General features: G+C 36.8%; 1 protein-coding gene across 11 annotated transcripts in view; it reads right to left on the bottom strand.

Annotated features, from left to right (window-relative positions):
• Positions 1 to 19,957, bottom strand: part of Mycbp2 (MYC binding protein 2, E3 ubiquitin protein ligase) — a 254,112-nt gene extending 234,155 nt beyond the window's left edge. For all 11 annotated transcript variants that reach the window (XM_013516419.1, XM_013516422.1, XM_013516429.1 and 8 more), the window contains exon 1: positions 19,360 to 19,957. In XM_013516419.1, the coding sequence (XP_013371873.1) occupies positions 19,360 to 19,664 (305 nt within the window). In that variant the 5' untranslated portion in view covers positions 19,665 to 19,957. The remainder of the gene's footprint in view (positions 1 to 19,359) is intronic.
• Between the last annotated feature and the right edge of the window lie 1,033 nt (positions 19,958 to 20,990).

The raw sequence follows: 20,990 nt of genomic DNA, 5'->3' as shown, positions 1-20,990 counted from the left end.
GTTTCCAAGTTCTAGATCATAAGGTAATTTTTTATTACAGAAAAATTAAAGGTCAACAACTGAAAGAAAGCTCGAAATAGCCAAATGTTTGGCAATCAAAAATGCACACCTCCAAATAATCTATAAATCAAAGAACTAAGTCACAGTGGAAATCAGAAAATGTTTTAGTTAAATAAAAACTAAATATGATATCAAAACTTGTGTAAGGAATGCAGCTAATGCAGTGCTTAGATCAAATGCATAGGTTTCTGCACATACTAAATACATTTATGGAAAACAAAAGTTTTAAAGTAAATTATCAAGGTTTGCAACTAAAAAACTTAGAGAACAGCAAGTTAAATGCAAAGAATGAAGAAAGAGGGAAATAACAGTTACAGCAGATATCAATGAATTAATACAGAAAAAATAAGGAGTTAAAAATTGATCCTCAAAAGATTAATAAATGTGATAAATTTCTAACAAGATTCATAAGAAAAAAATTAAAAGCATAAATTCCCAATATGACATCAGTATAGATGTTGCCTATAAATCTGGCAATTTAAATAAAATGGAGGGCTGGGGATTTAGCTCAGTGGCAAAGCGCCTGCCTGGCAAGCACAAGGTTGTGAGTTCGATTCTTGATACCGGAAAAAATAAATAAATAAAATGGACAAATTGCTTGAAAATAGAACTTCTCAAACTATACAAGAGAGAAAAAAAGGCATTATCTAAAGAATTTTGAATCTCTTAAAAGAAAAAGAGATTGAACCCAATCAAAATCTTCCCCCCGCCCAAAAAAGTCATGGCTTCACTGATGAATTCTTCCAAACACTTAAAGAATTCACTGGTACAGTTTTGCAAAAAAAATATCAGTATTAGGCTAACTTGTTCAGTGACTATACAAAGAAGCTGAAGCAGGAGGATCAGAAGTTCACTCCAGCCTGGCCAACTTAGTGTAGTGCAACTCTGCTTCAAAATAAAGAATAAAATAAAGGCTGGGATGTAGCTCAATGAAAAGACCCTGAGCTCAATCCCCAGAACCACAAGAAAGGAAGAAGGGAGGAAGCAAGGGGTAGATATTTCCTAATTTATTTTATGAGACTTGTGGTATAATTCTGATATCAATATTGGAAAAGGATATCTTTTTCTTATTTTACAAAAAAAAAAAACAAATTTTCATAACAAAATAATGAGAACAATAGTTAATGTACTGTGTTATCATTATCTTCAAGGTAGTTACTCAGAGTATAAGATATAAACCAAAAAGATTCCTACATAGCTGGGAATGGTAGTGCTTGCTTATAATCCCAACACTAAAGAGGCTGAGGCAGGAGTATTGCCGTCAGTTCAAGGCCAGCTTGGGCTACAGAGCGAGTTCAAGGCCAGACTGAACTGCATAGTGAAACCCTGTCTCAAACAACAACAACAACAAAAACTACCAGAAAAAAAAAAAAAAATTCCTACAAAGAATAAACAGATAATACCAAAACATGTTTTAATGAACTAAGAGAAAATAGTATAAATGAAAAATTCAGCATATATATTAAAATGTTTTTGAAACAACAGAATAGGTAATTTGGGAAACTGACATTTCAAATTACAAAATTTTAGACCAATAATGGCTATGAACACAGAAGCAAGTCTATGGCCATTCCACCTTGAATGCACCTGATCTTGTCTGAAAACAGAAGCAAAACTACTATGTAGTCAAAACGTGGAAGCACTCCAAATATGCATCAACTGATGAACGGATAAAGAAAATGTGACATTTCAGAATGTTATTCAACCATAAAAATGAAGTAGTGACTCATGCTACAACATGGAAGAAGTTTGAAAATATTATCCAATGTGAAAGAAACAGAGGCCAAAAAAGGTCACAATTGTATAATTCCATTTATCTGACATATCTAGATAGACAAATCCATTAATCAGGAAGTAGGTCAGTAGATGCCAGTGACTGACAGAAAAGAGAACAGGGAGTGACTGCCAATAGCTATAGAATTTCTCTTTAGGATGAAAAAAAATGTTCTAGTTTCACAACTTTGGCAGTACATTGTATATTAAAAGTCACTGAGTTGTGAATTTTAAGAGGATAAATTTTTAAAGGGTGAATCCTGTAGCGTGTAAATTATACATCAATAAGAAAGTACAAGAACAAAAGTCATTTACTTAAAAATAATTTCAATTATCTAGCAACATATATAAAGGATAATACATAAAAAGCAAAATTTAATCAGTATAACTCAAAATAACGGAATTAAGGAAACAGCATATAATTATTTTAACAGAAGCAGTAAAAAGTACTTTATAAAGCTCAAAATGCATTCGTGATGAAACTCCTTAGTAAATTAGCAACAGAAGAGAATTTACTTAGCCTGATAAATAGTATCTATTTTTAAAACCCTACATTTAACAATATACCTAATTATATTCAATAAAGAAAAATTAAATACTTCCACTAAAAGAAAAATGTAAGAATTTATATGATTACCATTTCTATTTAATACTCTACTGGAGGTCAGTAAGTGAAGCAAAATAAATAAAACTCAAAATTACTGAAAAATAAAAAGTATTTTCATCTGTTATTTGAAAAGTAAAAAGTATTTTCATTTGTAGGTAATAATTATATTTATAGAAAATGTGAAATAATTTAAATAACAATTTATAAGTAGATTATCAAGATCATTGGATACAAAATCAACCATTGTATAAAACCCTATATATATGTATCAACTGAAGGTTTTCTATAGAAGGCAGACTTACTCTCCTGTGTAATTACTGTAATGATACTCTTCTCGGCACTGTGTTCAAGCATCACTGAATAAATTAGGGAGGAACAGTAGCCTGATTACTAAGCAGAAAACTTTTATTTACGTAACCTAGCCTGCTAATTAGTGATAAGAGATTTTAAAAGTTCAAATTGATTTAGGGGAGAGATACAAACAGATTTCCTATGTAAGCTTCAACATCCCCATATTTGGAAGCTATCACATGAGGACAGTGAAGAAAAATGAAAAAGAAGGTGGGAAAATAGGAAAGTGGAGAGAGGAGAACTCTCTGAAAAGCTGTAGCTATCAGACCAGTGATGGAGAAACTTTTAGCGAGTAATGCCTAAACTACAATCCAAAATCCACTTATTTATCGCAAAGTGCCAACATTGCAGTTCACCCTGAATACTGAGATTTTAGTTTAGAAAAAACAACTCATACATTAACATCTTTTGTCTTAAAAACAAGTAACACATGGCCACCACTGCTATATACCAACGCCTAAGCAAATTTACACTTTAAGTATACATAGTTTGGATAGTGCAGGAAAATACAAATCAAGAAGCAACTGTAATGAAGACAATGTATTTATCCCAGGCCTCTGAGAAACATCCCAAGGGCAATGAGAACAACAATAAGGGTTCACACACACAAGGTACTTTAAAGACAACAGGACTCAAAGTTCAGATGGTGGATTTTTCAGACAAGATTATAACCTGACTGTTCACCAAATTTAATCAAATATCTTTAAAATGTCTACAAGGAACAGAGCTCATGTGAAAAGAATCAAATTAAACTTCTACATATGAAAAACATCATAAATGAAATTAAAAACAACACTAAGTGAGTTTGCAGCAGAATAAACACGGCTAAATAGAAAATTTAAGATCAAGCAAAGAGAAAAACTTAAAAAGTATACAATTCTGCACAAAAAGATAAAAAGACTGAAAATATGTCCCTGGACATACACCAAATCTGAAAATTCCTCCTGCTCCTTCCCACCCCAAAAGAGAACACCCTTACTCTACCCAAGTAGACCCTTCCTCAAAAACATAAGACCTCGTTTCACTGACCATCCTTGAAGTTTTGTTCAACCTCTTAAAACCCTCTCTCTACTCTTTGGGCTCTCTGTTTTTAATATGGTTTCTAACTTTAGAGTCTCCAGAACTGACTGGGAAAAAAAATTTAAATGATCTTCCATCCCTTCCCATCATCAAATTTCTTAAAGGAAAAAAAAATTCTTCACTGGCTTAAACTTTTTCAAATCCTTACTATCAAACGTCTGCAAGTCTATGAGACTTAATACAGTCTTTGTAGTTGCCAAGTCATCTTTCCATCTTCAGTCTCTTTCACATTCTCCTACATATGATTACTCCTACTTCTTTACATTCTTCCTCTTCACCCCACCTGCTCCCCAGCTTTTAGACAACCTCAGGGCCAGAGATGTAGCTCAGCAGCACAGCACCTGTCTGACAAGTGTGAGGCCCTGAGTTCAGTTCCTATAACAAAAAAAAAAGAACCACCTCTATTTTAGTGTTTGTTCGATAATGATGCCTTCTCATAAAGAAAAGATTCCTTCAATAAAGAAAGTCTTCTTTATTGGTTGCTTTTTCTTCCTTTTCCTGTGCCTTAAATCTTTAGTATATATATCACCCCTAATGTGATTTATCTGTTCATGTTCTACATTTATTCCTATATTAACGTGTTATGAGCCTTGTATTCAATAAGCTATAACAATCCTAAACACTAAGTTATTCAGGTTCATAAACATGATTACAATACTGGTCTAAAGCCATTTATATTCTCTGACAACCAGGAAAACTTACAACCTTTCCAGCCACTTCAACTACTATTCATCACTCAGAGCCAATGATCTAATGCTCCACTTACTTGATAAAATGAGGACACCATTAAGAATGTACTCCATTTGCTTTCCTTCCACCCATCTTGAAATGATCTTTATCAAGATTTTATTAATTATCCTCAAACTCATTCTCACATTCATATTCTCTCTCTCCTCATTCACCTTTCCCTCCAATTCCTGTTCTTCTTTTAGACTACCAATATACAAAGAGCTGAGGTTCAGGTATATGCTGTCATTCACTAGCTCTGTAATCTTGGGAAAGTTAACTTTCAGTTCTCTCACCTATAAAATAGGAAGAAAATAGTATCCCTCCAAGACAAACTATAACTGATATTTAATAAATGCTAAAAAATGATTTATTATTTTCCTAAAGTATCTATTTTGATTTAATTTCCCCAAAAGCCAACTGATTCAAGGATTCATGCACAGTAATTATTTTGAGAGGTAACCCCTTGCAGAAAAAAATCACAAGTGAAACAGGGAAGGGAAGGAAGTTGTTAGAGTTTATACCTAGATGCCCCCCCTAAGTCTCATGTGCTCATAGGTGGAGCTTTGGGGTGGTGAATGGATCATGGTGGTGTGATAATCATCAATGACCTAGTCCACTGATCAGTTTATAGCTAAATATGTTGAGAGGTAAAGTGTGGTCAGAGGCGGGTCACTGGGAATGTGACCTGGAAAAGATCTGTCTCCCTCCTTTCTCCCTTCATCTCTTTCCCTCTCTCCCTCCCTCCCTCTCTGCTTCCTGCTGCCATGTCATGAGCTGTTTCTCCACTCCCATGCCTCTCAGCCATGGCATCACTTGGAGCCAGCCAATTATGAACTGAAACTTCTACAAACTGTGAGCCAAAATAAACCTCCTCTCTTTTGAGTTGTAGGGATCAGGTACTGTGTAAACAAGAAAGTCACTAAATCAAGAAAGAGCGCCATTATGAAGCCTTTTGCCCTAATGGGCAATGAGTTCTTGATCCTATTAGAAAATTCTAACAGATGGTTCAGAACAGAGCTAAGCGCTATCCCAAGATAGGTAAGAAAAAGGTTATTTACGTACCAACTCTCTAACCATCCATCTCTGGTTGAAAGCTTTTCTAAAGGCATCAACTGCAATTTCTAGCTTGCCATGCACACAAATTAAGCATTTTTCTTTTCTAGTACAAAGTCATAGATGTTTACAAAAGACAGTATGAAGATGAATGCCAAAGGGACATAGCTAGGATGCTAAAAACATGTGGAACAGATTCTAATACAAAGATAAATTCCTTTCTCTCCAAGCTACTCTTTCTTTCCCTTTAAACACTAACTTCTTAATACTCAATTCTCTTCTCCATCAAAACTTTACTGTGCTACTAAAAGGTGACTTCTCCAGCCTTCTGAAAAAAGGAGGTGGTTGTAAGTGGGTATTAGTTCATTATGATCTCTTAATGCCAACTTTATTATCTTGTTTTAAACCTATTTAACTGACCTAAAGGAGAAGAGGAAGTTTGTAAGTGATAGTATGTTCATGAAGACCTTTGAACATACTGAACGTAAAGTATCTGAGACAAGATTGGGGAAATTCTAGCAGGACACTTTTCAAAATATAGTCTAGACCAGTGGTGGCACACATGCTGCAGCTATCTGTTATCAATGAAAGCTCTAAAAATTTCACTATCACTGATCTAGACTAGGATAGGTGGTCAACCTTTTGGCCTGCCTGGGCTGCACTGAAAGAAAGAGGCATTATCTTGGGTCACATAACAAAATTTTAATTTTTATATTTTAAATCACTAAATTATTTTACAAAATCACTCAAGTCCAAATTTAATAAATAAGAAATTTACATGTCTGTTTAATTACAATAAAAACCTATCTTCATAGGTACACAAAGGTAGGTAGGATAAATTACTATTATTGTTATCAGTACATTTTACTTGCCAAGTTGCATAAGTGTATGTAGCATTTGATACAAGTGGGTTTCCATTCAACTGACTGTGGTTGGTGCAGGAGGTGGAGGTTAGGACTGCACTGCACCCACACATACACAACTCTTGGTTGTTGCCTATGTAATTTCCACTCCAGCACTATGCAGTTATGCTCAATACCACTAAAAACCACATAATAATGTTAAAAGTTTATGACCTGTGGGAACCATTACTAGCTGTGCAGGCTGTATGTGGCCACCGGGCTGCGGGTTTGACACACCTGATCTAAAACTTAGGGAAAGAACTTCAGCTATAAATCACGGACTAGGAATCAAAAGAAATTAGATAATATTTCAAAACAAGACTAATTGAAACAGAAGAAAACTTAGAATATCAAGAATAGACTCTTAGGGAATTAGCTCTTCTGCCTTTCATATCGACATGAAAGGCATTATTATTTCTATGCTTGAGATCTAGTTACTTGTTAAACATAGCATTTTTTCCTTAATTTAACATGAAGAAATGTCTGTCAAATCTGTTTTATTCCATCTATGGCCTTTGCCTTTTCTCAGCATTTATTTTCACAGTAGTTGCTTTTTTGAAGATAGCCAAGCTTAAGCAATCTGCTCCTTTTCATTCAGCTCCTACAGTGCTACTAGAGATCTTTATAAACTGAAAGTTTAACTCTCTTACTACATTGCCTAGTAAGTTATGATGCTTCATACTGTTCTCAAATAATACATGAAACATAATACTCTGATTCTGTTCTAACATACCTTTCTAATCTTATCTCCTATCCCTTTCCTTCTTACTCATTCAGTTCTCTATTTTTTTGTTATTCCCAATATTTGTGTTCAGTACCTCTTTGATTTTTACTCCTGCATTCATAATGTCACTCCAACAACTACTTCCGGGACCACCAGCTATGGTTTACAGGCTAATTTAGCCTATCGATTATTTTGTAAAGTTACTGAAATATAGCCATATTCACTTATTTACATATTACCTATGGCTGCTCTTGAACTTCAAGAACAGACATAAATAATTACAACACAGACTTCATGGCCCACAAACCCTAAAGTATTTTCTACCTGGTCATTCATATATATGTCAAGTATACGTCATATACATAAATATGTCATATGTACTATATACAATACTTAGGTCTCATATAGATATGATTGTATAATATCGTCATACATACATATGATAATAGCATGTGTCTACTTGGATTCCCAGAAAGAAATGAGAGATTAGGTTTAAGGTAGTATTTGAGGAAATAAAGACCAAATCTTGCCAAATTAAATAAAACATCACACAAATTTAAGAAGCTCAAAGAACACTATTTTCTTTGAGGTAGAATAAAAACACATAGAAACATACTGTGCAAATGTGGTCAAATTGCTAAAAATCAGGGAAAAATCTTAAGAGAAGGGTGTTCTGGTTCCAGTATGGAAGCACAAACACAAATGTAGCCTATCTTCCCCACTGTTCACAACTAAATACTTTGGACAAAGCCCATGGGAAAATATATTACTTGCGGACTTTGAAAATCAGATTGTGGAACAGAGGTCAAAACTTGGGAAAGCAACCTACAGGAGCACGAATTTCTCAGCTTGGTTATTTTTTGTCCTTTCTCAAACAGTTCTCTGCCTGAAGGCCAGGAAGCAATCACTGTACTAGTACAGAACAACATCCTGGTAGTTAAAATTCCAAAAGAAATCTTATCTTCTGGGCAAGAGGAACTGGGAGAAAGGGCACCAGCACACTGGAAAATACAGAAGGAATCCTTCAAAGGAGGAATATACAGAAAGAAATATCCTAATCCTGGCTACAAACTCACATAAATCTTGAGCTTATTGTGGAGCTACACAGAGGTATGACTCAGACCACTCCAGAATAGCAAAGGCCCTGAAAACTGAACTGAGATTTGAACCACCAAGCACAAAAGGCAACACCAGATTTACTATCTAAACCCAAATGAGTCAGTCTTCCAAAAAACAAAAACAAAAATCAACATTCTCCACAGAATCATAAGCATCAGAGAATACAAAATATGACATTCACAACATCCAAGATACAACCCAAAATTCTCACAATGCAAAAAGCAAGAAAAATGTAATCAATTTAAGAGGCAAGACAAAAGACGCCAATCCTAAAATGATCCAGATGTTGTAAACTATCCAAAACCCGATACTATTATGAATATATGTCATCAAGTAAAGGCAAAGACAACCAGAGTGTATGGGAAGTTTTCAATAAGGAGACAATATATTTTAAAAATTAAATTGAATAATAATATAGAACACAAAAATTTACTAAATGATTCATTGAAAATGGAGACAACAGAAGAGTTTGTGAATATGAAAATGAATCAATAAAAATTATACAGTCTAAAATCCAAGACAAAAAGGACTGACAAAAGGAAAACTGAACATCTATGAGACCTGTGAGAAAAATCTCAAAAGTCTTACCATAACTGTCAGTGGAATTTTGGAAAGAAGAGAAATTTGAGCAGAATATTTTAAGAGATAATGGTTTAAAAAATTAAAAAAAAATTCTAGAATTGGTGAAAGACACAAATTTACAGATGCAAGAAACTCAGCATTTTCCAAAGAGAATAAATTCAAAGAAAAGTGTGGCTATACATATCAAATCAAACTGATGAAAACAAAACAAAAAAAGGTGAGGCTTGGGGAGGATTAGTGGTGTTGTCATCATACTAGGGATCCAACCAACACACAATCTACCATTAAGCTATATCCTCAGCCCCTTTTTAAAAAAATTTTTGAGATAGCATATTGCCCCTAGACAAGACTTAAATTTGTACTCTTCAAGCTCAGCCTCCCTAAATATTGGGATTACTGGTGTATATCACTGCACCTGGCTTAAAACAAAAAAATTCTGAAAGCAGCTGTGGAAAAATAACACAATGCATAGAAGAACCAGAGTTCAAATTCCCAAATATTTCTTGTCAGAAATCAGAGACTAAAAAGACACTGAATGATATGACTACAGTGCTGAAAGTAAGCCTGGTATGGTGGTGCACAGCTGTAATCCCAGCACTTGGGAAGTTGAACCAGGAGAATAGTCACAAATTCCAGGTCAGCCTGAGTTATATAGTAAGATCCTTCCTCAAGAAACAAACAAATAAATACTTCTGAAAAGAAACATGCACATACTCAGAATTCCATATGCACCTAAAATATCCTTTAGGAAGAAAAGCAAAGACATTCTCAGATAAGCAAAAGGAGTTTATCTTCAGCAGACTGAAATGCTATAGTAAGCAATAAGAAATGCTATAGTAAGCAACGGATTGAAAGGAAATGATATATATTCAGGAATGAAGGAAGAACCACAGAAATCATATATAGTACAAGTAAACATAAAATATTACCTATTTTTCCTTAAGCAAATATTCTAAAATAATTTGTGCTAAATGACAAATATAAAACATAATGTCTGACATGTACTGAAGTAGTGCTTAGATGAAATTCACAACTTTAAATATTTATATGAGAAAGAGAAAAATCTAAGATCAGTGACTTAAGATTCTACCCTATGAAATTAGGGTAAAGAACAAAGACAACTCAAAGTGCAAAGAGGTAAATTATAATGATGAAAGTGAGTAAAACAGAAAATAGGTCAATAATAGAGAAAAAAACAGGGCCAAAAGTTGATACTTTGAAGTTGTAAACAAAACTGACAAGTGCTAGCTAGAATAATCAAAAGAAAAGTAAGAAATATTATGTGGAATAAAATATAAAATAATCAGAAAAGAAAGAAGAGACATTGGTACACATCTCATGAACACTGAAAGGATAATAAAGGTATACACTTGATGGCAACAAATTTGACAATCTGGATGAATGGGACAATTCCTTAAAAGACACAATCTGCCAAAACACCTAAGAAGAAACTGACTATCTAAACTGTCTATACCTTTTAAAGAAACTGAATCAATAACTTCAAAATAGCCCCACAAGTTCACTAAGTGAACTGTATCAAACTCTTCTGGACAAAAATATACCAGTTCTCTACAATCTCTTACAGAAGACAGAAGTAGAATGAATACTTTTTAATTCATTTGATGAGACTAACATAACTCTAATACCAAAACCAGACAAAACACATTATCAGATCAGAAAGCTACATGCCAGTATCTCTTATGAACATAAATGCAAAAAATATACTCATCAAAATGTTAGCAAATTAAATACAACAATAAACAAAGAAAATTATATACTACAACCAAGTGGAATAAATTAATATAATCTGTCAAGTCAATAGGATAAAAATGGTAACTCACATGATCATCTCAATAGACATAGAAAAAGCATTTGACAAAACCCAACCCACTATTCATGATAAAAAAAATTGTCAGTAAATTGTCAGTAAAACTGTCAGAAATCAAGGAGCACTGCTTCAATCTACAAAAGAATATCTCCCTGTCCCCAAAAAACTATTGCCAGCATAATAATGGTGAGAATCTAGAAGTCATCTCACTAAGATCAAGAACAATGCAAGGATGTAGTCACCCTTCTTTAACAACATCATACTGAAAGCCTGAGCTAATGCAATAAATCAAGAAAAACAAATAAAAGACATAGATTAAGAAGTATGAAATAAACTGTTTTCATTCATAAATGGCATAATTGTCTATGTATAAAATCCATATGGAAAAACCTGAAAAATGTGATGAAAGAAATCAAAGAGCTGGAGAAATATTCCATATTTATACACAGAAAGATTGAATGTTATTAGTATGTTAGTTCTTCCCAACTTGATCTGTCAATCCAATGAAATCCTTGTAAACATTCCAGAAGTTATTTTGTCATTTCTGACAAACTGATTCTGAAGTTTTTATGGAGATGCAAAATACCAGAACAGCCAAAAAAATACTGAAGGAAAAGAACAAAATTAAAGGACTGACACTATCCAAAAAAAGCTACAATAATGAAGACAGGGTGGTATTAACCAAATGAGGCAAACGGATCAATGGAATAGAGACTCTAGAAAGACACCCACACTAATATAATCAACTGACAATTGACAAAGAAGCAAAGACAATACAATGAAAGTGGTGTTGTAAATTAGTCTTTCTGACAAATAGTGCTGGAACACCTGCCCACCCAAATGCAAACAAATGCATCAAGGCAAAGATCTTATATCCTTTACAAAAATTACCACAAAATGGAAAATAGTTCTTACATGTAAAATACAAAACTATAAAACTTGTAGCAGGTTAACGGAGAAAACTGAGATGACCATAGGTGTGACAATGAGTTTTTGGATACAGCTCGAAGACATGATCCATGAAAGAAATAGCTGATAAGTGAAGTTCATTAAAATTAAAAACCTCTACTCTATGAAAGACAGTGTCAAAAGAATGAGAAGACAAGGCTTAGTTTGGAGTAAAATATTTGCTAAACACACATGTGATAAAATACTATTATCTGAATCATACCAGGAACTCTCAAAAATCAACAGTAATCATTAAAAAATGGGCCAAAGACCTTAGCAGACACATCACCAAATAAGGTACAGAAATAGCTGTTAAGTATATGAAAAAATGCTCCACAACATGTGTCATCGGGGAAATGCAAGTTAAAACAACAATGAAACACACATATAAGATGGCCAATTCCAGAATACTGATGCCACCAAATGCTGCTGAGGATGTAGAACAAGAGGAACTCTCACACATTTGCTAGTAGAAAAGCAAAACGGTACAGCCACTACTTTGAATCAAGTTTGGCAGCCCTCTAAAAACTAAATATACTCTTACCATACAATCCAACAATTGATCCACACAAAATTTACACATGGATTGTTTATAGCAACTTTATGCTTAACTGTTAAAACTCAAAAGCAAGATATCCTTCAGTATAATAAACTATGATATATCCACACAAAGGAACATTATTCAGCATTAAAAGAAGTAAGCTATCAAGCCACAAAAAAAATAAGAAGGAGCTTTAAGTGCATATTACTACATCAAAGGAGCCAATCTGAGAGGGCTACATACTATATGATTCCAAACATATGACATTCTCAGAAAGGCAAAACTATGGAGACAGTAATGAAAAAAAAAAACAAAACCAGAAGTTTGTTTGGGTCTAGGGGTTGAGAGATGCAGACAAATTTAGGACAGTGTAAAAATTCTCTATGATACCAACAATGGACACACGTCATTATACATTTATCCAAACCCACATAATGTACAGTACTAATAGTAAACCTAAACTGTGAGCTTTAATGATTATTATGTATATATAGGTTTATCAGTGGATATAATATGGCTGAGTATAGCAGCACATGCCTGTAATCCCAGCTACTTGGGAAGCTGAGACAGAAGAACAAGCATGAAGCCAGGCTGGACAACATGGAAAGATGTTGTCTCAAAAACTAAAAAGGTTTTGATATAGCTCAATGGCAGAGCACCCCTGGATTCGATCCCCGGCACTTCAGGGGGAAAAGGGGGCTTTTAATGCTCTATTGGGTGAGCACCTTCTGGACAGTATGGCACTTGATGAGACAAATGAATCACATGGATGCTCCTTTGTTATAAAAGGAGTCCCTAGCTTGACATTATCCTTGTGCTGGTGGCACACCCAGAATATGTGTCAAATTCAGTCAAAATGAATCACAGTCCTTTCAAAGGTGTAAGAACTGTTTGGTCTTGAAGGACGACTGGTCTCTGCTGTAGTCAGGTTAGACAGTCAATAGGAGCAGCAGTTGCTAGGTTAGCTTTCACAAATAGAAGCCCTCTACTGAACCTCTGCACACCCACCATCAGTAATTATTCCATGTACTTGTAGACCAAAAGAATTACCTAACAGTAATAAATACTAACAGTAATATTTAATAAATAATTAGAGCCAAACACTTAATAACAATGTATGTGCTAACAACTTAGCCGCTTGAAAAAGAATATGCATAAACTGGAAGAAAAAACATTTTTCATTTTTAAATAATGACAATTACTTAATAATAGGACATGTGAACCTGCTGGGCACTATAAAACTTCTCAGGCTTGGAATCAAACTGAACATGTCACCCACCTTTGGTATTCCACATTTCTGTGCTGGTGCTTGTTTATATCAGAGACTTTCACACCAAAATTCCAACTTTGCAAAAAATATGACAACATCAAAAAGAATATAGTATGATCTAGTCAAAATCATGAAATATCTCAGCCTAATCCCTCCCACAAAAAAATCTGCATTTGTGTGTGCGTGCTTACGTACGTGCATGTGTTTTAGACAGGGTGGGATTCACTATGCAGTTCAGGTTGGCTGTGAACTCACTTTGCAGCTCAAGCTGGCCTGGAACTCCAAGTGATCCTTCTGCCTCAGCCTCCCAAGTGCTGGGATTACAGGCACGTGCTATCACACCCAGAAAAACCTGCATGTTTAATCTGTTTTTGAGAAAACATGACACTATTCTGTTGATTTTTAAGAATATATTTTCAAATTCATAGTTTTATTTTCTTTTTAAAACCCCAAACAAGATTTTTCTCTTTTCTTAAACTGGGAAACTCATTCATTTCATGTTCTACCTATCAGTATGCCAACAATGCAGGCTTTGGTTAATATGTGTTTATTCACTATATAGGATTTGGCTACATAAATACAGATATACATATAACAATTCAATCCCACATCCTTTTCTAACACAGTACTAAAATAATATCTCTAGTTAGCTCAAAAGCATCAAGCTGAAGCAGAACATTCTGAGTAAAATCTAATTTTTACTTGCTTTTCAAGAAGTTTTACCTTATGGACAAAGGCTCCATTTTACAAATGAAGTTCCATTCCTCTTCCTCAGACACCTGCACTCTATCTCTAACAGAAACCTCATCATTACCTACACACAAACTGTACTTTCTCACCTCTGCTCATGCATTTCAGCAGGCCCAGACTGCTGGCCCTTTTTCATAACAGATTATGCTTTCTTAGTCAGTTGGTTTAAGAAAAAACTTTCCCAAGTTCCTGCCTTTGTATTTTTCACCCTAGACAGACAGCACACTCAAGTCTAAGAAGTCAATGCATAAATCTTTATAGACTAATGGTTAATGCTAAGTAATAATCCCTAAATATTTGCCAAGTTAACTGATTACTTAACTTCTTACAGCTGAAATTCCATACATCTGTAAAATGGTTCAAATACCATTTCTACCAAGAAAGAAAGCGGCTAAAGGAACTAAGTGGGTTTAGCTTAGAGAAGAAAAGCAATTCCCCATTTTGGTCATAATCTCCTCTACTATTTCCACTACATTACTTTTCTACCACTGCAAGACCCAGCTATCCTGACTCCTGTTTTTTTCTCAGTCTATCAATTCCTTCCAAGCATCACTTCTCTTTTCACCAAATAGTCAAACACTGTCACCAAATTCCTTCAATTTCTTTTTTTCCCCAGTTGCACTTTAATTCTGAATCATTCAATGAAAAGTTTTCTCCATTTCTCTTTCAAGTGAAAATGTTTGTAATACTAGTCTGACTGGAATTTTAAACATGATTTTAATAATAACAACAGCTAACACTTAATGGGCACTAATGTGTAGGAACGATGTCCTCCGGATAATCCAATACTGTTACAAGAAACAAAGAAGATCTAATTAACTTGTCCAACTTTAACACATAAAAAGAGGTAAAACTGCAATTTGAACTAAGGCCATCTGCTTCCAGAGCTCTAACATGCAGCCACTGAGCTACAGTGCTTCCCAGCTGCAAAGCAACACCACCATTCACACTCAGATGGATCAAATGCGCCTTTCCTGTCCAACCACTTTGCCCAATTTTGATCCATCTCATTTATTCAAAAACATATTCAGTCATTTAACAAATGAGTTCTTCCCACACTCAACTCACTCACTAAGACCAAGAGTAAAAACAAGACCTTGCCTTCTCCTTAAATCCTCAAACCCCTCATTCTCAACAAACAAAATATTTAATAACACATACTGTTTAATAATATATAAGCCCTTCACATATATTGATTCATTTAAATCTACAAAACAACCAACATTATTACTATTATTATTATCCAGATTCTGCGCATAAGAAAACTGCAGCATGGTTATGTAATGTATTCGAGGTTATATGGTTAGCAAGTAACAGAGGGAAAAGTTTTCAATTAGCAATAATCACACCTTGGATAAACCTCATTGACTACAATTCTGCCACTACACAAAGCTATAAATGACAGAGGCACGAATTAAAATCACTCTAGTACTGTATTAGAGTACAAGCCCTTAACCACTTTGTTAGAATGCCATCAAAGTCACAGACACTCCATTAGTCTGGATCCCTAAGCTCCTCAACCCTGCACCTACAACATAATCTATAGCTATTCATTCAACACTGGCTTTAAACCAGGCCTGGTGGCACAGCCCTCAGGAGGCTGAGGCAAGAGGATTTCAAAAGTTTGAGGCCAGCCTGGGCTACACATTGAGTTCAAGGTCAGCCTAAACTATGTAGCAAGACCATGTCTCAAAACAAACAAACAAACAAAAAAACAGTTAAGGTGGACTGTCAACTCAATTGGCTTCATAGCCACCTCAGGGATTAGTAAAGCACACTTCTGTGTCTGGATAGGTAATGGAAGTTTGACCTTGGGGTTTATCTCCAGTCACTGACCCCTTCCTTTCTGTTGTTGTTTCCCTGCTCTGCTTCCTGGCTGCCATGAACTAAGTAGCATTACTCTGCTATACCCTGCTGCCATGATGTTTGTGCTTTGCAGCCAGCTGACCAAGGACTGAATCCTCTGAAACACTTTGTCCTTTATGCTACGTACATCAGGTATTTGGTCCCTGTGAAAAGCTGACCAACATACTGGCTGATAATTGATTTGCCATGTTTTTGATCCTTGAACACATCAAGCTTGTTCCCTCCCCAGGGCTTTTATAATTTCTTAAAACACTCTTCCTCTAGATCCGCCTCCCCCTCACTATATCTCAACATCCAAAGAGACCTTTTCTGACCACGATACTGAATATCTCATATCTACAAACATTCTTCACATGAAATTGGTCATATTTCTTTTATAGTTACTTATCACTAGCAGAAATTACCAGTTGTCTTTTTCTCCCACAACAGTGTAAGTTCCAAGACAATAGAGACCTGGTCTACTGAACTCACTGCTATGTTTTCAGCACCTACAACAGTTCAGTCACACAACAGTTTACAGAGTGAATAAAATATGCTAGATATTAAGATTATCAAATGGATACAGTTCCTGCCCTCAATAAATTCCCAATCTATAGAATCATAAATATTGACATCCTCCTCCCTTTTTATAAAAAAGGAAGACAAGCCTCTTTTTCCAACACTAACTTTAACACCTGTCATCTTAAATCTGTTCCTGAGATAGTCAATTGACCTCTATCAATTATTCCCCTCTCAATTCTTTTCTCTCTCCTTTGACATTTACTTTCTCATATTTGAACGCCGTATCTATCCTCCCATAATTACACATCCTTCCAGCAACCCTCAATCTTCCTCCAGGTGATCCCATCCCTCTACTAGGACCACATCCTTAAAAGTTATCATAGGCCTAAAAACTGTTCTCATTCTGCTCAGTACTTCAAACTTGTAAGAACTTTCAATCTACTTTCCTGGGACCAGAAGTGCTACTATGTCATGGTTCTCTTGATTTTTTTCATCTCTTTTTACATTTTCCTTCATTGTCTCCTTTCACACCTTTAAATTTGAGGCTCACTAGAGCGTCATCCTCAATTCTTGCTCCATTCTCTATCTCTTCTCCTCTAACTCAACGAGTGCCCTATACAAAAAATTGTAGCCTAAATTCCAGCTCTTCTTTCTGTATCATCTTTAATAAGAAGTGTGACTGAATTCTTAATCAAGTCTTCAGTAAAGAGTATTTGCAGGTTAAAACTTAGAAAAAATAATGTTAACTGTAATAAATAATAATGTTGTGAACAACTGTTTTCCATGGATGCTTTTTGAAATACTTGAACCAGTTCCCTATTACTGTTCATTGACAATTTTATAAAAATGAACCAAAGATTAAAGCATCACAAATTTTATGTATATGCTTAACCTATATTAATTTTGTCTAATACTACTGATCAGCTCTTAATACATTTTATTGCAGAGTAAAGTAGTAGAAAGTGAAGATAAGAATATAGCATTCACTGATTATTGCACAAGTCTTGGAGATAACATACAAGTCTTGGAGATAACATACAAAGTAATATAAAATCTTTGAGAAGGGTTTCTACAGATATACTTACAGTGCAATAATTTACTGACTCACCATTTAAAATTATACCTAATTATCAGAGCAAATTCTCTACTGTGGTTTTGTGCCATTTTCAAAAACACTAGCAAGGCACAGACTTGTATTACTCTGGCCTTCAGCTTAGATAGTAAGGAGCAGCTACACATTTATGTCAATATGATAAACTGCTTATTCTCCCAATCCTGGAAACAATTATAGATATGAAAAGACTGCTTTAACCAGAAAAAGTGTGAACAAAGCCCCATCTTTATAACTCTCCCAATTGATAAACCACAATGCACGCTGATAAACTACGAATACCTGACTTACAGCCTAGCCCCTTTTGCAATGGGAGAAAAAGACATCTGGCTATTGCCCATTCTGCAAATACAACAAACTATTTTACTAATTTGACAAAAATCTAACTATGTTTTCTTCATGTACTGCAAGAAACTGTGGGAAGAGATGAAGACAACTCCCAATTACTACTGTCAAAGCTGGTGAAACAAGTCAGTCACCATCCTTCAGGGTATGTGGCATGTAAGGGCAAGGAAAAGAAAACAATAGGAGAGCCCTCAGCAAAAAGAAAAAAAAAAAAGAAAGAAAGAAAGAAAAAAAAAAAAGCACCCACATTTTGAGAAAAAGAAAACGAAACTGACTTAGCATCTACATCAAGAAAACTAAAGTTGCACCCAGCACAAATGAAAGCAATCTTGGAGCTACTCAAATGTTCCAACTGGTGCCAGTTAAACACTATACCAGCTGTCATATTTTGAAGTTTCTTCAGCTTTTCCTTTTCCCCTACAAAACCCTGTCTGATTCTAAAGCCTATAAGTAACAGAGGAAATAGAACAGAAGATAATACGAAATGGCCGATGGGTCATCAGAACACAAATCAGAACACAAGAGCAGCTGGAAGCACATTTCTAGAAGGCCAAAAGGCCCAGTTTGAAAGTACAGCTCTTAAAAAAATCTCTGGGATACTTTTCACATCTACAGAAATTTCCATCCGCATCCCTTATTCATAAACCTCTTAAAATGCAACCTCTAGCCTAGTAATCAAAAACTCGTCATAAAATATGACTCTATCTTATATCACTGCTCCCCTTAGTGAAAGGCAGATCTCTTTTATGGAGGTGGCAAGGAGAAGAAGGAATGTCATGGCCGGGGAAGGGGGGGCACAAATAACACTGCCGCAGACACTGGGAACAGAACGCCACTTCCTTCACCACTCTTGCAAATTTTCTTCTTGTAACGTCGTTACCCTTTCTATCCATGCCTCCTTCTTGCTCAACAATACACACACACGTGTCATAACCGACAACCACCATCCCTATTTCCAGCCTCACACGCAATGTTCTCATCCTCCCTAACCACACACACACACACACACACACACACACACACACACCGCTGCAGAAAACGCAGGCAACTCATCCTCCTTGTATGTCGGCTCAGTGCTTCTACCACCAGCATTAAGAGCTGAGTGGAAGACAGCTAGGAACACACGCAGGTACACACACGCGCGCGCCCGACACAAGGATGCACACACACGGGTGCACACGCGGCATGTGGCGCAGGGAAGGGCACCCTAGGGACGCACCTGGAGGCCGGGTGTCCAGCGCTGCCGCCCCCCTGGTCCCTGTCGCTGAGCGCCGCGGTGTAGATCCTCCGGTAGCGGTCGGCCAGCGCCCGGCCGGACAGCAGCAGCTGGTAGTGACCCCGCGAGTCCGCGGCGGGCAGCCCCAGCCCCAGCCCCAGCCCCGCGGCCGCCACGGAGCCCTCAGGGGCCGGCATGAACAGCGCCCCCGGCGCCGGGGAGGAAGACACAGTGGCGGCGGGGAAGAAGGCGTCCGCGCCGGGCCCCGCGGAGACCGCGGCGGGGGAGGCAGTCGCTGCGCACATCATCCTCCTCCTCCTCGCCACCGCCGCCGCCTCGTCCCCGTGGGCCGGGCGGGCAGACACGCGCGCTCGCAGCCCTGTCCAACGACGACGGCTCCGCGGCGGCCTCAGGGACACTACAAAGACAGTGACCTCCTCCTTCTCCTCCTCCTTCTCCTCCTCCCCGCCGCGCCGCCCTCACCGCTACCGGGGCCGCTCATCTAACCCCGCCACCCGGGGAGTGTGAGGAGGAGGCGGTGCCGCCACCAACGCCACCACCACAGCCTCCGCCGGGGCTGCCCGCAATGGGAAGCGGCCGGCAGCAATGAGCATGCGCCACGCCTAGCGCATGCTCAGTGACCCGAGCCCGCTCCCGGCCCACCCCACCCCCTCTCTGCCACCGCCCCCCGCCCCCCTCCCGCGCAGCCTCCGGGCTTTGGGTGTGGAGTGGAGAGTTGGTGCGGAATCTACAGAAAATCCACTTCTCCGGGTTTTACTAGCAGCATGAGGAAGAGTAAGGAGGGTGGGCTGGGTAGCTGTCAGGTAATGGGGTTCCCTCCACATGGGAGATGCGGAACCTGGACAAGAGAATGTGCCCTTGGCCAGAGGACAAAGTGCCAAGCTGTCTTGCCACCTTTCCATGTGTGCGTGCTGCCACAAGATTTACTACGCATAGGGCTGGTTTGTTCAGAATTCATGGGAGTGGAGACCCTCCGAATTAAAAGCTCCTTTGGCAATTTTTAATTTTTTGGAATTTTTGTCGTTGGGACCTAAATCTCTTTAAAAATAGTGGTCAAAATGGCATATCTTTTTTCTGCCTAGACTTACATTATTCAAAATGATTCTTGAATATGGCTTGAAACTGTAACCGTGGCTAAGATCATACAACATGCAAAAGTCAGCTCTATCAATGCTACTATCATTATTATCTGTAAAGTGCAGCATTAGCTGAGTTCTTTTCCAAGGTATTCTGATAACTCTAAGTAAATGCTCTGAAAACAAATGCCCATGTCCCCGGTTCCTAAAGTTTTTCTTTTCTTTTTCACTCTCAATTTGAAGAGTTTGCCTAATTTACAGTCCTGACAGAATTAGTTTAAGTCCTGGCATTCCAGTACTATGTTTTTTCTACTTACTATTTCTTTTTCTGTTTTTTCTTTCATTGGGTTTCTTTTAAAAATGAAAAAGTCTTAAGAGTACACACAAGCATTGGGGATGAAAACAGATTCTAATTTGGAGGGAAAAGGATGAGAAGAGTTATCTGAAACTTTAAATGATAAATGCATATCAGTTCAGTTTTTTAAAAAGAAAAAAAAAAAGACAAAAAAAAAAAAAAAAAAAAAAAAGGTCTGGGAA

This window comes from Chinchilla lanigera, unplaced genomic scaffold (genome assembly GCF_000276665.1).
Source record: "Chinchilla lanigera isolate Chin_1 unplaced genomic scaffold, ChiLan1.0 scaffold00003, whole genome shotgun sequence".
Lineage (NCBI taxonomy): Eukaryota > Metazoa > Chordata > Mammalia > Rodentia > Chinchillidae > Chinchilla > Chinchilla lanigera.
The sequence above is the reverse complement of the archived record's forward strand: the minus strand, read 5'-3'. Positions and strand labels throughout refer to the sequence as shown.